Source organism: Castanea sativa, chromosome 9 (genome assembly GCF_040712315.1).
Source record: "Castanea sativa cultivar Marrone di Chiusa Pesio chromosome 9, ASM4071231v1".
Taxonomy (NCBI): Eukaryota; Viridiplantae; Streptophyta; class Magnoliopsida; order Fagales; family Fagaceae; genus Castanea; species Castanea sativa.
This window is the reverse complement of record NC_134021.1, coordinates 32,385,329-32,403,588: the sequence shown is the minus strand read 5'-3', so window position 1 is coordinate 32,403,588 and position 18,260 is coordinate 32,385,329. Positions and strand designations below refer to the sequence as shown.

The 18,260-nt window shown below is 35.9% G+C and overlaps 1 protein-coding gene across 1 annotated transcript; it reads left to right on the top strand.

The window, feature by feature from the left end:
* Positions 1 to 14,647: 14,647 nt before the first annotated feature.
* Positions 14,648 to 16,345, top strand: LOC142608634 (presenilin-like protein At1g08700). Its single transcript, XM_075780333.1, has one exon. It carries the CDS (start codon positions 14,814 to 14,816, stop codon positions 16,122 to 16,124), a length of 1,311 nt encoding a protein of 436 aa, XP_075636448.1. The 5' UTR covers positions 14,648 to 14,813; the 3' UTR covers positions 16,125 to 16,345.
* The last annotated feature ends 1,915 nt before the right edge of the window (positions 16,346 to 18,260 follow it).

The window sequence follows — 18,260 nt, the reverse complement described above, 5'->3', positions numbered from 1 at the left end:
AAGGGTATATAAAACCCTCACAACACCAATACAAGGTACATAAAAAAGCAACATCACCACCTGAATCATTTTTTCTGGTATTTCAATCATTATCTTCTTCGATACTGACTTTATCATCGGAGACGTTGTGGCAGGCACCACACCGGTGACCACTTGAGTAAATTCCTGCTCCCACAGGTTCGTCAGAGTACTTTCAGGAGCCGTCTGGACGAATCCAAGCAAATCGACGAGATACTGCTTCATCAGAAAGATGTGTGCTTAGTTTGGTAGGCAAGTTTTTAACATGTAAACTGTAATAATAAGAGAGCTACTTTGAGTACTTTAAGGAGGGTTTGGGGGTTGGACGTTGAGTTGCAAATTGTGGAAGTGGGTGCAAACTTGTTTCAATTTAAGTTTAAGACTGAATTTTAGATGGCTCGGATTCTTAAAAATGGTCCTTGGTCTTTTGATAATCAATTTTTATTGCTCAATAGATGGCAGAAAGGGATGTTTGCAGCCAATGTTATTCTTGATCGAGCTTCTATGTGGGTGCAAATTTGGGGAGCACCCTTTGACATGGTTTCTCCACAAGTAGCAACAGATATTGGTGGTTGAATTGATAAGGTGGAGGAAGTGGAAAAATGAAGGTCAAATGATTCACAAAGCTTGTTCATGTGAGTGAGAGTGTCTATCCCTATTTCTAAACCATTAAGAAGGGGGTGTTTTGTCTTTGACTCCGAAGGAAACTGTACATGGTTAAAATTTAAGTATGAGAGATTGGTGATGTTCTGCTATTTTTGTGGATGTGTTGGGCATGACTTGAAGCACTATGTGGGTTTCTTTGCTGAGGAAAAGAATGGTGCAACAATGGACCTTCAGTATGGAGACCAGTTGAAGGCAGCGGGTGGTCGGCAGAGATCAATATCACGAACTGAGGGAGAGACGAGGTTGGATTCTCAGATCAGGGCGGTGCAGAGAGACGCAGGTGGCACGAGTGAGCTGGTTGTGCAGTCTAGATTTCGTGGCACGCTCCCTGTTTTTTCAAAGAATATCCCAATTAGAGGGGCTGCGGGATCTATGGATAAAGAAATAGACCAAAGGGTCAGCTAGGGGACGCAGGGTGAAGCAGATTTTGAGGAGGCTTTGGAGAAGATTGATGTGGCAATTGAGGGGGCAGGAGTTACTATCCCTGACACAAGTTAGGCGAAATTTTAGGGAGCATTTAGTGGGAAGTGACTGATAGACGTGGCTGTTTAGGAAGCTGGTGTGAATCCTAATGTAAATGTAGAGCTATCTCCGCAAGTTTTAAGGGCCGGGCTTGAGGTGGACTGTTTTAAGTTGGACTTTAAATTAGGGGGTGATCCAACTGATGGTAGTAAACAAAAAAGGACCAATAGGATTTCATGCAAAGGAAATAAGTGTGGTAAGCTAACTACTAAGGCTTCTAACGTGGGAGTGGCGAGTAGTCCAAGCATGGGCAAGCTTAAACAGGGTACATGGAAAAGAAAGGATGAGAAACCCTTAGAGGAAACATTGAGCTCTAGCATGGATATTGATGTTGGGCAAAAATGCAAATTTTTTTTAAAGGGCCAGATGGTACTGAGTTGGGTCCAAAGAAAGGTAAGACTACCGAGATGTTTGAACTTATTTGGTTGCTAGGCAACCCCGCCGAGCACAATGATTATCATAAGTTGGAATTGTCGAGGGTCTGGGAACCTCCGGACAGTTCGTGCCTTGGAAAAGGTGGTGAATAAAGAAAAGCCCGACATAGTTTTTCTTATGGAGACTAAGGTAGATAAAAAGGAGTGGATTGATAAAGTAAAAGAAAGGTGTAATTTATAGCATGGGGTGTTCGTTCCGAGCAATGGTAATAGTGGTGGCCTGGCATTATTTTGGAAAGATGGGGTGACTCTTGATGTGCAATCCTATGCCTATGATTATATTGATGCTTGGATTGATGGTGGTTCGGGTATTGGTTGGTGGCATCTTACAGGGTTCTATGGTGGCCCAGAAATGGAAAGGAGATCGGAGTCTTGGGCTAAAATGAAGTTCTTGAAGAACTCTTCTTCTCTCTCATGGTTGGTGATTGGGGATTTCAACGAAATCATTGGGTTATCGAAAAAGGAAGGGGGATGTATAAGGCTAAAAAGACAAATGAAGCTATTTTTGGAGGTGATTAATTTTTGTGCTCTTAGAGATTTGGGGTTTGTGGGGCCTAAATATACTTGGTTATATCAACAAAGAGATGGTTTTCAGATTAGATAGAGATTGGATAGAGCCTTGGGGAGTACGGATTGGATGAATCTTTTCCTAAGGGCAACGCTACATCATCTAACCTCCTCGGCTTCAAACCATTCACCTCTATTCCTACACTTAAAAAATCAACCTAGTAAGAGAAAAGAAGGTTGTTTCGCTTCAGATCCATGTGGCTCAAAGATGCTCGTTGTGAGGAGGTAGTTAAGGAGGCTCGGGAGGAAGGGGAATTGGTGGGATCAGATTGGGCTATCTCGAACTGCTTGGAAAGGTGCAAAGTTGAATTAATGGGATGGAACAAAGAAGAGTTTGGTAATGTAGGGGCGATGGTGGCCGAACTACAAGCTAGGCTGGCTTTGTTGGAGAACCAACCTGCTTCTTCTAACCAAATTCATGCTTTGAGAAAAACAAGGATTGAACTTAACTGTTGGTTGGATAGGGAGGATGAGATGTGGAGGCAAAGGGCTAGGCAAAATTGGTTTTAAGGTGGTGATAGGAACACGAAGTTTTTTCATGCAAAGGCTTCGTATCGTCAGAACAAGAACCATATTGATGGTATTTTTATTGGGAATGTGGTGTGGCATGAGGAAGAGGCCGAGATAGCTGGAATTTTTGTGGAGTACTACACGGGTTTATTCTCTTATTCCCTACTCGAGGACTTTGAGGAGATTCTCCATGCAGTTGAGCCGAAAGTTTCAGGGGAGATGAATACTGATTTGGCTCGTGAGTTTCATGAGGGTGAGGTCCATACAGCTCTAAAGCAGATGTATCCTCTGAAGGCACCAAGCCCGAATGGCATGCCACCTTTATTCTACCAACACTTTTGGAGTACATGCGGGCATGTAGTGTGCAAAACGGTCTTGGATTTCTTGAACCATGGTATCTCTCCTCCTAACTTTAATCATACTCGTGTAGTGCTTGTTCCTAAAGTTAAAGAGCCAAAATATGTGACTGTTTTTAGACCTATTAGTTTATGCAATGTAATCTATAAGATTGCTTCGAAGGCAATAGCAAATAGATTTAAAAGAGTATTGCCATCTATTATTAGTGATTCTCAAAGTGCATTTGTGCATGATAGACTTATTACTGATAATGTGTTGGTAGCATTTGAAACTATGCATCGTATCAGTAAAAGGAAAAGGGGGAAAGTGGGGGACATGGCTCTAAATCTTGACATGAGTATAGCATATGATAGGGTGGAGTGAGTTTGGTTGGAAAAAATTATGGAAAAGATAGGGTTTGCTGAAAAATGGAGAGGTCTTGTTATGAAGTGTGTTACCTCTGTAAACTATGCAATTAAGGTCAATGGGAACCCTATGGGAAGCATTACTCCTACTAGGAGTATTCGCCCAGGGGACCCCTTATCGCCTTATTTATTTCTCCTATATGCAAAGGGTTTATCTTCTCTCATTAAGGCATCTATGGCTAATAATGTTATGAAAGAGATTTTAGTTTGCAGAGAAGGACCTGAACTTTCCCATATATTTTTTGCAGATGATAGCCTAATCTTTTTTAGAGCTTCATTGGAGGATTGTGATGAGCTTCAAAAAGTGCTGGGAGTGTATGAGAAAGCCTCGAGTTAACAGCTAAACCAGGCAAAAACTTCTCTCTTCTTTAGCAAAAACACTCCAAAGGATATTCAAGGGGAAATCCAAAGAAGGTTTGGAGCTCAAGTCATAAAACAACATGAGAAGTATCTTGGCTTACCATCTTTTGTGGGGAAAAACAAGCAGAACACTTTTAATGACATAAAGGAGAAGTTTGGCAAAAAACTAGTTGGATGGAAGGAGAAGTTGTTATCTAAAGCGGGCAAAGAAATCCTCATTAAAGCTATGGTTTTGGCAATCCCAACATACACAATGAGTTGCTTCAAAATCCCGGAATCACTTTGTGATGATTTAAAAAGTATGATTAGGAATTTTGTTAGGATTAGTGCCCTTAAATCCTATTGTATGATGCTATGTGTGATATTATGTATGACATGATGTATGACTTAATATTGTGATTGGTAAAGTTATTTTATTATTATCTAAAATAATGGTAACATGAATATGGGACATTATCATATAGTCCATGAGATGCATTGTATGTGATTTATGTGAAAAGTCACAGAAGATGTAAATCACAAGTTCTTTGTAAACTCAGAATTAATAGTTCGTAGTCGGTGATGAAATTGGGCATTTCATCTGCGAAGACTATAACGTGTCAACTAAGATGATTTGTCTTGATCATGGAAGTGGAAACTTCTAGTTGATATGTTGATATGTTTTAAGAGTTAAAACATATTGAACTGGACCGCTGTGAGATTTATTATTCTCCTAACGACTGTCAAATGAATAATAAATCTCACGACTTCTATTTGCATGAACTCTTAATCCTGAGAGAATAATGGACCTGATCATGAAGTGTAGGTTGCTTTGATATATCAGGAGTGAGACCTGAAGTGACGGTCAAAACCTCAGTATGTTGGGCAGCCACATTTAGTGTTGATGGAACATATATTCTTAATATGGAATTCATAGTCTCTTGATGGAGATATAAAATATTCCCTTGAGATAAGTTTAATGTTTTCAGTTATTCAGAGAGTTAGGCCTAACCACTTTACTAAGAAATTACTAAAGTATATATTTGTGAAATTGGATTTCATAAATATATAATGAATAACTTTAAAGAATTAAACCGGGTACTCAAGGATAAGATGTAGTAATTTACAAAGTGGCAGTCTATATTTATGACTTTGTGTTACTACGAATATTTTATGAAGGGGTTACGTGTTTAATAAAGTCTTGGGATATAATTTATTAATAAGGCCTAGAGTGCAATTATATTTATATAGTGGTATTAAATATAATTAATGGTAACTTTGGACTTGTCAAGAGTTGACGGAAAAGCTCAAGGCCCATTGGAGCTAGTGTCTTATTGGTCCCTTTTGGTCCCACTCCAAACCACACACTAAAGCCCAATTGGAAAGGCCCAATAGGCCAGCCCAATTAGATAATCAGTTAGTTATAAAGGGAGAAACAACCAGAATTTTTATTAGAAGAGAAAGAAAAGAAAAATAAGAAACGGTGTGTGAGAGAGTGTGAGACACATTTTCATTCTCCTTTTGAAAAACTGATTGAGAGACCACACATCTTGGGCGTAAAGTGGAATTGGAGTGAAGATTAAAAGTGTTCCCAAGTGCTTCTAATCTTTGTTTTGAATTTCTCCACACCAAGGTACGCCATCTTGTTCTTAAATTCTGAAATTTACATAGTGCATGTTATCAATCATGAATGAAATAGATCCTTGTTCTTCGCTTCCGCTGTGGGTTTTGCATGAGATGCAAAACCAGATTTTTTCCTTCAAATTTTTGGTGGGGCCAAAAATCCGAGGAGAAGAGAATTCCATGAGTGTCGTGGGAAAAGATATGTGAGCCCAAAGCTTGTGGTGGGATGGGGTTTAAGAATTTGAAAGGTTTTAACTTGGCTTTACTTGCCAAACAAGGGTGGAGATTGCAATTAGCCCAAGATTCATTGGTATTCCGGGTTTTGAAAGCTAAATATTTTCCTCGATGTGACTTTATTCATGCTTCTTTAGGCCATAACCTGTCTTACACATGGAGGAGCATCATGGCGGCGCAAGAATTGGTGAAGGAAGGGGTTATGTGGAGAGTGGGTAATGGGAGGGATGTGAAGGTTTGGGGAGATAGCTGGCTGCCTTGTTCTTCCTTTCATTTGGTAATTTCTCCTCGGTTGTTCTTGCATGAGGATTGTCAAGACCCAAATCCATGAAACATGAATTTAGATACATGACTAACTTGCTAACCTTACCTAGCTCAAAAAAACATATTTTATTGAAACATTGTTCCATAAAACTCCAAATAAACAATGCTTCTAATGAACCTCTTACAATAACTAAAATCCACAATTTATAATAATCTCCAAAATATTGTAAAGTCTAAGTGGAAAAAAAATAAATAATAAAAACTAATAATCTTTTCAAAACTCCACAAATTGAAAATAAACTCCACTATATAAAATGTGAACTACAAAACAAAGGTAACTAAAATTTTATGAGTCTTCAAGTAACACTGAAGCCGCCTACAACTTCCACGCTCTACCTTGCACCTCACAAGCGGTCCAAAGGTTCTAATTCCCAACTATACTTTAATCTGAAAATATTAATTGATGGGGTGAGCCACACATCTAGTAAGTAATTATACAGAATACACAACGGAATAGAGTCAAGCAAAGCACGAGTTTGATTCACAATTTCACTCAAAATATCCAATATAGTTTTCAAAACATGTAAAGAATCACTTAATACACATATAATCACATCTTAAAGTCTTTTGGAAACACACAAATAATTGTCAGAGCACAGTATCACATATACACATCACATATTCTCACATACAATCCTGTGAACGGATACCAACATCTAACCCCTGCTGGTGAGGGATCAACACATATTCTCACATACAATCCTGTGAGTGGATTTACACATATATCTGATCAATTCTAAAAACACTCATTTTGAGTCATATATCACAAACAATAAAGTTTATACAACATATAATAATTTTTTTCAATATTAACAATTGTTCCAACAATAAAGATATTTTGAATATCACAATATCAAATTGAAACATAAATCAAAAGATGCTTGACTCTCTTAGGGAACGAATAGGAACTGAAGAGTTCATATAAATGTTTTTTTTTTTTTTTTTTTACGATTCTTGAATAAGTTTGAAAATCCAGTTTGCTAAAAGGAACGTCTTAAATACCATTTGAAAAAAAACAAGAATATGATTTAGAAATCATTGGTTTGAAACAATTTAAAGAACAAAAATCTTTTAGAAAACTTACTTTGAAACTCAATTATTTTCAGAAAATAGTTTAGTTAAAAATCATCTTTTAAATGAGTTTTGGACATTCAAAACGTTATTTAAAATTCGAAATTTCTTTTAAAACATTATGTAAAAGCCAATTAAAATTTTTCTTTCAATAGTGTAAAAATGCTTTTTGATAAACTTTTAAAAAAATGTAAGCTTAAAAATATAACTTTGAAAATCTTTAACTTCTAAGAACCTAAGAGCAAAACTTGTGCATATTATGCATAATTACTTACCGCACTCGAATCACTCTGAAAGTCCAGCCAAAATAATCTCCAAAGAGCCTCAAGACACTCTTAAATCGGACCTATAATCAATTATGGAAATTACTCAATATCCTCTACAAAATATAAATTTTACTAAACTATAAAAATTGACTCACTAGTAAAATACTTTACTGAACTAATGATAGCACTAATGCAAAGTATCTCTACCCAAAAATAATGTGTTTTCCTTGAATTTATCAGAACGCAGAGGCAGCAGCTAATGTTTTAGAGTTTAAGTTAATATACATAATCCCAAACAAGCCATATTATATATATATCTACCATAGAAAACTTACAGCTATCCTAATATCCTAATATATATATATATATATATATATATATATATATATATATATAACACTACACTGGCATAGCATAAGTCCCTGAGACAATGAAACCAGCCGCATTATTTGACTTCTTCTATCCATTATATATATAACAAATCCAACAGAATAATAGCCACCTTCTTTGACTTCTTCTATAACCATTATATATGTATATATATATACACAAATCCAACCGAAGAACAATAGCCACCTTCTTTGACTTCTTCTTTAACCATTTTATATATATATATATATATATATATATATATATATATATATATATATATATATACCAATTCAATGGAAGAAGGATGGCCGAATTGTTTGACTTCAATCTAGGATTATATGTACAAATCCAATGGAAGACTTAAACAAAAATATTGATTCGTGAAATCCCATGGCTCAAATCTAACATCTAATCCAGCGGCAAATCTAACGTTAGAATATAAATTTTAGGATCAAAATCAAATTTCTAAATAACCTAATAAAATTCTAATTTTTTCTTGTTTCTAATGGAGAGAAATCTTACCTTGAACAATATGATTGTCTCTTCAATTGTACGTGCTCTAACTCCAAGGAAATCACCTTTTAGCCTTTTAGCCTCTTAGATAAAACCCTGACTATCTCTTCCTCTATTCTGTAGCTTGTATTATAAGATGTGGGCTTAGTGGGTAGTGGGCTGCAATAACAATTAAAAGAAAGCCTATAGCCCAACAATTATATTTTAAAGAAAACTCTTAAATAAAAATTATGTGGGGTATTACAATTGTGATGCCCCAATTTGATTGATTGTGTGATGTGTGTGGATGTGTGATGAGTCCCACATCGGATATTTACTGGGTAGATCTGGACTTTATTAACAACTGCAAGGAGCCTCAATAGTGACTAGTCCTTTTGAGGTATAGCGCAGATGTGGCTAGCGCTTTTCCTTGGGTTGTTACATATGGTATCAGAGCCAGGTTGGTAACCCCGTGTGGGCTCGGAAACACTACCCTACAAAGTGGGCCCTAACAAGGACGTTAGGGATTTAAGTGGGGGAGATTGTGATGCCCCAATTTGATTGATTGTGTGATGTGTGTGGATGTGTGATGAGTCCCACATCGGGTATTTACTGGGTAGATCTGGACTTTATTAACAACTGCAAGGAGCCTCAATAGTGGCTAGTCCTTTTGAGGTATAGCGCAGATGTGGCTAGCGCTTTTCCTTGGGTCGTTACAAGGATACTTGGGTTGTAGAGTTGATAGATACCGAGGCCATGTGTTGGAAATCTTCAGTGGTGGACTCTATTTTTCTACCACATGAGGCTGAAGCTATCAAAAGCATCCCATTGAGTGTCCGCTTCCCTTCAAATAAATTGGTGTGGGCTGAAACAACTAATGGTAAGTTTAATGTCAAAAGTGCTTATCATTTGGCTATGAGAATTTCATCATCAGAAAATAAAGGGAGTTTTTCAGATTGTAGCTTGATGAGAAGGTTTTGGAGAAGTCTTTGGAGGCTTCCTATTCCCCATAAGGTTAAGCAATTTGCATGGAGAGCATGTAGAGAAGCGTTACCTACAAAAGTAAATCTAAAGAGACGGAAGGTGTTGACAGATGATTCATGTGAATGGTGTAAAGTGAAGCCCGAAACTGCTGGTCACGTTTTGTGGGGTTGTCCGAAAGCACAAGAGGTGTGGGAGTGTTCTAAGTTGGTCCTAAGCATAGACAAAAGGGATGATATCTCTTTTATGGACATCTTGTGGTAGCTGTTGTTGGCTGAAAATGCAAATTTGGATGGTGCCTCTCGGCTGGTTATGGTAGCATGGAAGTTATGGCTCAGTTTAAACGAATGATGTCTTAATGGGGTGATGAAACTTGGGAAGCAACTGGTGCAATGCAGAACTGGGCTGAGTTTCTTGCAGCTAATGAGGATGATGAGCGTTCCAGCAATGCAGTCCAGAGGGTGTATTAGTCTCCTCCTCCACGGGATCTTTGCAAAGTAAATGTTGATGTTGCCACTTTCAAGGATAAAAGATCAACAAGTATTGGGATTGTAATTCGTGATAGCTTGGGGCAGGTTGCAGCAATTTTATGTAGAAAATTGGAAGCTCCTTTCGGTCCACTTGAAGCTGAATCAAAGGCATTCCATGTCGAGACTTTACTGATGTGGTGCTGGAGGGAGATTCAAAGGTATTGGTAGATGCTTTGGCAGATTTTTCATCTCCTCCCTTAGCTGTGGCTTCTGTTATTCAAGGAATCCTAGAGTTATGTATGGGGTGTACATAAATTCAGTTCTCTCATGTCAAGAGGCAAGGGAATATGCCTGCCCACTTAGTAGCAAAAAATGCTTACATCATTGTTAATGACATTGTATGGGTTGAAGAGGATCCTTGCTTTGCTAAGCAAGCCCTCATCCATGATGTAAACTTAATGTTTTCCTAGTAATGGAAAGTTTATGCATTCCCTATCAAAAAAAAAAAAAAAAAAAAAACATTCTATCTTTTAGGATCTGTTTGGTAAAACTATTTAAATTGAAAACAGTAGACTCTATAAATTTGTCCAAACTCCTCTATCTCTTATATTAAAAAACTTATCTTTATCACAAAAAAAAAAATTCAAACTTTAAATTTGAAACTTATCATTATTAAAATAAATAAATAAATAAAGATATATGAGCTCTATTCCCTTATCATTATTAAAAAATAAAAGTAATCTACAAATTCTACCGGTTACTTTTTGTAATTTTTTTTAAATCTCAAAAATAAAAATAGTCTCCCAAACTTTTTTTTTTTTTTCAATATTTAATTTTTTCTTTTTTTTTAAAAGTGGGAGTCAAATATGTTTAAAGTAAAAATTATTATCTAAAAACCAACTTCAATTCCAATTTTTTGAAAATTTTTTTTTATACTGTTTTAAAAATAAAAACAAAAACAAAAACAAAAATCCATTTATCAAATAGGCCCTTAACTATAAAAAAAAAATACAAAACAAAATACAAACAAGTAGTGTTTATTACACAAACTGATAGAACACGTAGCACACCTTGTTTCTTTTTGTTTATTTATTTATTTTGTTAATGGTTAAAAATCCTATACAACTTTTTGAACCCACTCCACCACTCTGACATCCTGCCTAAGAGCACTTGCAACAGTGGAGCTAAATAGCTATATAGCTATTTTAACTCTACCAAAACCCAAAAAAATCCTCCTGCAACAGTGGAGGTATAGCTAAAAATTTAAGCTTAATTGCTACAGTGCACATGTATAGATACATGAGCACTGTAGCTGAGAGCTATAAAAATTAATTTTTTATTCAGCTTCTCGATTAAAATAATATAGGCTGATTATTTCCTTTCATTCTTTTATTCACGCCTCTCTCTCTCTCTCACAATCACTCTCATCTCTTCTCCATCTGAAGCTCTCAACTCTCTCAAGCTCACCACAGCCGGCCCTTGTCATCTTCAACGTCACTGACCCACCAGCTGATACCCACCGCCGATCAGCTCTCTCAGCCTTAGACCCACACCGTCCCAAGCTCTCAAACTCTCTCAACGTCACCGACCCATTCTCTCCAACTCTCACCTCTGTTTCACCGCCGTCCCAAGCCGTTGGTCAGCTTAGACCCACCACCGATCAGCTCAGACCAAACACCATTTTATTTTTTAATAGTTAAGGGAAACATTTTGTATTTTGACAATCTCACAACTTCTACCAGAGGAAAAATTCAAATAGGAAACAGGAAAACGCAAAAAACCCAAAAATAAATTATACTTTTCTCCCTCTTTTCCACTGTTTACCCATCACTCAAATAGAAATTGAACACAAACCAAATATAAATTTAATAATATATATAAAAAAACACATAATTCACAGAGACTACTGAATAAGAGAAGAGAGAGGACCTTGAGTATATGCTGCGGATGGATCACGTTGTCAAGGCCGATGAGATGAAGAGAGAGAGAAAGAGAGAGAAATAGTCGGATGAAGAGGAAAACCATGGTGGGATTGAGAAATTGTCAATGTTGATATAATTTGAGGAGCGGAGGGCTTAGAAAGGTAGTATTTATTTAAAGTCAAATCTCCACTAAATTGTCATCGGGAAGCTACAAACATATCCTCTCTTTTTCTTTGTCTTCTTCTTCTTCTTCTTCTTCTTCTTCTTTTTTTTTTTTTTCCTGAATATACAAACATATACTATGCTTGGTATTTTCTTCACCTAAAAAATGGTGAGTTTTATTGTAATTTGGTTTGAGTCATGAATGTGAGTAATCTATGGATTATATTGTTCCAGCTATTATATGTGTTCTATTTTATATGTTTTCTTATAAAGTTCCACTATTTCATAATTTAGTTTGAGTTTTGTATATATATAATTTGGGGTTAAAACAAAATATTATTGTTACTCTATTTTCTTATTTGCTATCATGATGATTGAGAAATTGTTTTAGTAAAAAAAAAAATGTATAAGTACAATTTGGGGTTAAAAAAATTACTTGTTAACATTAGACGATTATTTACTATCATGTGGCGGCGGCGGCGGCGGTGGAAGAGTCAGTGGCGGCGGCGGTGGTGGAAGGGTCGATGGCAGCTGCAGCTGCGGTGGTGGAAGAATTGGTGGTGGCGGTAGCAGCGGCGGCGGTGGTGGCAGCAGCGGTAGTGGCGGCGGTAGCAATTGCGGTGGCGGCGGAAGAGTCGATGGTGGCGGCAGTAGCAGTTGTGGGTGGTTGTGATTGTTGTTTATTGTAATGAATATATTATTTTATTGTAGTGGATATATTATTTTATTGTGATGTTTATATTATTTTATTGTGTTGAAAGCTAAAATAGATCCACTGCTGCAGTATGTTTTGTAAAGTGAGTAAGTAAAATAGATAAAGTAACTTTTTGTAGAGTTAAAAACCTAAATTTTTAGCTCCACTGTTGTGGATGCTCTAACAAGCAGGTGGTAACTTTTTCTTAAACTATTATATTTGATTTATGATATACATTGTAAATTTTTAAATTGAATAACCAACAAAATCACCTTAAGCTGTTATCCAAATATTTATTTATTTATTTTCAAATTTTTTTTTTTTGTGAAGAAAAGCTGTCATCCAATTTTCAATGTCCCGGAAACAATAAATTGTGGAATTAATTTTTTTAATTTAACTTAGAATTGCTTCTTCTTCTTCTTTTTTTTTTTGTTTTTGGAATGATTTAATTTAGAATTACAAATAGTTCATCATTGCATGCGATTAGTGATTTTCTCTCCCAAATGCTTTGAATTTCTTAAACCCCCTAAATACTTAAAATTAAAAATCCTTATGATGTTGAATATCTTAAATTAGAAGGAAATTAATAATGGTAGGACTAATTTGTAATTTTTGATGAAATTAGAGGGTTGGCTGCTTAGATTAAAGTGTAAAAAGCATATTATAAACCAAGTAATAATTAGAAGACTCATATGCTAGAGGGAGATTTGGGATATTTGTTACAAATGCACATTTGAGTGTCGAATAATATTAGTTTTATATTTTTTCCTAACTATGTATCCATTTTAATTTAGCTTTATAAAAGTAACTAGTCGCTAGCCCGTGCGATGTATAAAAAAACTATTGACTTTGAAAAAAATTCAACAATGAGTAAATAGATATTCTGAAAAAAAAAATTGAAATTAATACAAACAAATAATTAATCAACCAAAAATATAGCTTATAATAAGAAAACAAAAAATCACATGAACCTAAATAAAAAACGTTTGAGGTGAAGAATTAAGATCAACCAACTGAGATGCAAATACCAAAAACCCCAAGACTTAAAACTTCAAAATTTATAGAATCTCCAAATTCTACTTCAGAGCCAAACCAAATTCAACAAATTTATATATAACATACCAAATAAAAATTTATTATTCCCTAGGCTGGAAAATATAGGTTGCATCTTTGAATTTTCTCCAAAAAAATAGAGATGCTTTATTTGCCATGTACAATAAAAAAAAATTAGTAGAAATTTCAATCTAAAAACCAAACCCACAATAATCAACGTGAGTCTTTTTCTTTTTTTTTCAACGTTAGTCTTTTTTTTTTTTTTTTGAGTCTTATCATAATTTTTGTTTTTATATAGATTATCAACGTTTGAGTTTAAGTTTAAGTTAGACTTGTTAGATAGATAGAGTTTCACTCCTTATTAATTAAGTTTTGATTAAACAAAAATAATTTTATTTAAAAAAAAATGATAATGATAAGTTTGAGTTTAAGTTGGACTTATTAGAGAGATAGAGTTTCACTCCTGGTTAAGTTTGAACTAAAAATAATAATTTTATTTAAATAAAATGATTATTTTATTTAAATATTGTGCTGATGTAGAAAATTGTGATTTTATTTTGAAAAAAAATGATAATGATGAGTTTGAGTTTAAGTTGGACTTATTAGAGAGATAAAGTTTTACTCCTGGTTAAGTTTGAACTAAAAATAATAATTTTATTTAAATATTATGTTGACGTGAAAAATTGTGAGAGTTTCAAAGGTTGTAGGTTTAGGGGAAATGGATTCGAGTTGCGGGATTAGCAGTATGTTATAATTATCTCTAAAAAAAAAGGCATTATGTTAGACATATTGCATTAAAATCAATTGGAGCGGGAGAAACGAAAGAAAGTATATTTTTTTAAAAACTAATTTAAGGATGAAGATGAATTTTTTAAAGTTTAGGGGGCAAAAACAATAGCTTATCCTTCTATATTACATTTTTTTTTTTGAGAAATAATTACAACATGCTGCTAATCCCACAGCTCGAACTCTTTCCTCCCTAAATCTTTAAGCGTTTTATACATAAGGAGATATCAATCCAGCATTTCACATCCTTTTATTTACATTGGTTCAATGTGATGTGCCTTATGGCTTTCTATTTTCTAATAGGGTAACAAGTGAGCAAAGTTTAGAGTAGTGAATTTTTCGGCTTCCTTTGAGGCTTGAGTTATACAGGCATATTATGGGCTTTATAGGAGGAACCACCGTTGGACGCATGACGCGAAAGAAACGTATAAAATTAAAAGTACTCCAGACCGAGCTAGCTAGCTAGCCAGCCTTAATGCCTTAGCCGTCGACACCCTCTCAAAAGTCACACACCCCACGGCCTGTTCGACGAAATTCCCCAACGAAATGGAGTCAAGCATTCTTGAATCGATCGGCGTCGAGATCATCGGAGTGATGTCCCCAGTCTCAATCTGCATGTTTTTGGTAGTCCTCTTGGTCTATTCCCTCTCTCCTTCCAACCCCTTTTCTTCTTCTCCCTCCGTTCCTATTCGCACAGCAGCCAATCTCGTCTACCTTGAGAGCCCATCTGACTCCGCTACCCAAAAGCTCGAGGGATCTCTCCTGAACGCCTTGGTCTTCGTCATCCTCATCGCCATCGTCACTTTCCTCTTGGTCGTCCTCTACTACTATAACTTCACCAATTTCTTGAAAAACTACATGCGCTTCTCTGCTTTCTTTGTTTTGGCCACAATGGGTGGCTCGATATTTCTCTCGATCATTCAACATTTCTCGATACCGGTCGATTCCATCACTTGTTTCTTGCTGCTCTTCAACTTTACGGTTATAGGTGTGTTGTCAGTTTTCTCAGGTGGGATACCCATAATCTTGAGACAAGCGTATATGGTTTCTTTGGGAATAATTGTTGCCACTTGGTTTACGAAATTGCCTGAATGGACTACTTGGGCTTTGTTGGTAGCATTGGCTGTGTATGATTTGGTGGCAGTGTTGGCCCCCGGTGGACCTTTGAAGCTTTTGGTCGAATTGGCGTCAAGTCGGGATGATGAATTGCCGGCGTTGGTTTACGAGGCTAGACCGATTGCGTCGAGGAGCCGGGGGTCTAATTTGGGGCTTTTGGTTGGTGGGGTTTCGGATTCTGGCTCGGTTGAGCTGCAGGCGGTTAACAACAGCGAAAGCCGGACTACTAATGAAGGGGAGAGTTCCCCATTGGTGAGTCATTCACGGGAACGGCATTCGTTTAGCAGTGATTCCTCGGAACATTCGACTGTAGTTGTGTGTTCTGATCGAGTGCAGAATCGGGAGCCTGAGATTGTTGTTGATGAGGAGATGTCTCCCCTTGTTGAGATGATGGGATTAGGGAATGAGAGAGAGCAGCAGATGAGGAGGGATAATGTGGAAGTGCGTGGTAGTGGTAGTGGTAGTGATAGTGATAGAGGTATTAAACTTGGCCTTGGAGACTTTGTTTTCTATAGTGTTCTTGTAGGCAGAGCTGCAATGTATGATCTTATGACAGTGTATGCTTGTTACCTTGCAATTATTTCGGGACTCGGCTGCACTCTTATTTTGTTATCAGTGTGCCATCGAGCTCTGCCTGCCTTGCCTATTTCGATTGCATTGGGTGTTGTTTTTTACTTCTTGACTCGGTTATTAATGGAGCCTTTCGTGGTCGGGACAGCAACAAATTTGATGATGTTTTGATTGTCCATTTTCAAGAGACCAATTAAATGTTAGAGAAACACTGATATGTCTTGCTACGCATGAGATTTGAATTCAAGGTGAAAGGTATTACCCCCTAAATTTTTCTCTCCTTTGTGATTAGTAATAGTGAAGCAACTTTTTAGACCATTTGGTAATGAATTGAAATGTAAGTTGGCTGGCTTCAAGGGTCTTACTTCTATAAAATCTATAACATTTTGTCATACTGCAATGTTTGGTGGATGTCTTTCTTATTAAACTTTTGTTGTAACTGAGATATGTAGGAAGTGAAGCTGGCATATAGAACTGATATATATATTTTTTGATGTATTCTAAATGACCTCTCACGTTAGAAAAGGGAGGAGTGGTGTCTAAAATACTTCTTCCTTCGCCTAAGTAGGGTAGGATACCTATGGCATAAATGGCACCATGAAGTTAGGCTACTGATAACATTATACTTATATATTTGGGGGGATGGGGAAGATTCAATGAGCAGTGAGCACATCAGGAACTCTATATTCCAGTTTCTATGCTTCAAAAGCCTATTTTCCTCTTGTAATTAACTGTTGAGATTTTATTTCTTCTTGTGACAAAAATTAAACAAAATATGATCTAATAGAAAGATAGCAGGAGTGCCAGACTTAAATAGCAAAGTATGGAAGATGCATTGCTAACTATCACAAGTTCTAATGAAACCATTATGCAGAATGTACCTGGACTTCTCACTTCTGAGTAAATTTACATTGTAGCAATATCTTCCAGTTAATAATTGGTTGTGCGTAAATGTGCTTTACAATTCTTCAATTGTATTGAATGCCACATTTAATTTTGCTAACACATGGGAGGTCATGACCTTATTTGATAAACCACATATTCATGTTTAAGAGCCCTATCCATTTTCAAGTAGAGCAGATAAAAGATTAGTCATTTAGTAGTTGTCACATATATTGCTATCCTTTTTGTAGTGTTCAGATATTGATGTTATGACCTTTATGACCTTCATGTGTGCCTTTGCAGATCCATGCATATAGAGATCCAGTAATTCCTGTTTGTTTTAGATTAAATAAACTAAATATATTTACAAATTATAAGTACTAATAGATACTTATATTCTCATATTACCCTAGAAAGAATTTCTAGGGTTGGTATTGGTACATGTGCACTAGTCTAGTGTTTACTCTTTAAATTTTTATGTGTAGCTAATCGTTGGTGTTGATGATTATCTGTTATCAATGACTATGAGTTCTCAATTGGGTACGACTTTAACCATGATCCAAGAAGAAAAATGTCTACTTATTTATGTAAACATTTTTCCAGAGTTTTGATGTGTTGTAATGGTCATCACTTGGTGCATGACTTTGAATAACATAACATTTATGCTGGATTTGTATCTTGCAAACTGCTATTGAAAAAGAAAAAAGGAAAGGAAGAAGAAACTTCTGCTTGCCAAGTTTCACAGGTGGCATCTCTGCTGCGTATAATTGGTCTCAACTAAATTTGGCATCCTCCTTGTGGTTGCCAGAGTTGGATTAAATGTAAAAATAATCTCATACCATGATGGATCAAATGTGTGATCCATTGAGTTAATCTCAAAATTGATTGGTCTAAGGCTTTAGGAGTTAGGCTGAAGTTCTATTTCTGGTTAAATTATTTTCTCTGCTATTACCATATAAGTATTTGAGAGCTAACTGTCTTTTCTTAAATTCCCATCCATTAAAAGTCTCAATACATGATTAAAGTTTGCTCATAAATTATATAAATTTGTCAATAGTTTTCGTGCATAAAAATTGATATCGCATATTTTATGGCATTTTATAATGGATGTTTTATTTGATGATGATACTAAGATTAAAAAATAAAAATAAAAAAGAAGAGAAAAGAAAATAAAATGTGTGGATGAGCTCTAGCTCAAATGGAAATCCTTCCCTCCGTGGGATATTGGGTTTACCAACTGGGACAAAAAAATAAAATGTATAATTTACCAATTGAAACAATTAATAATAATAATAATAATTGTTACGTTTACAAGTGTAGGGAATTCAGAAAATAATGGCCAAAGCCCACCTTGAACAGTGGTGCATTGTCTCTCAAATCAAGCATAAACAATAGAATTTTTAAGAGAGTGGGTCACTAATTAGA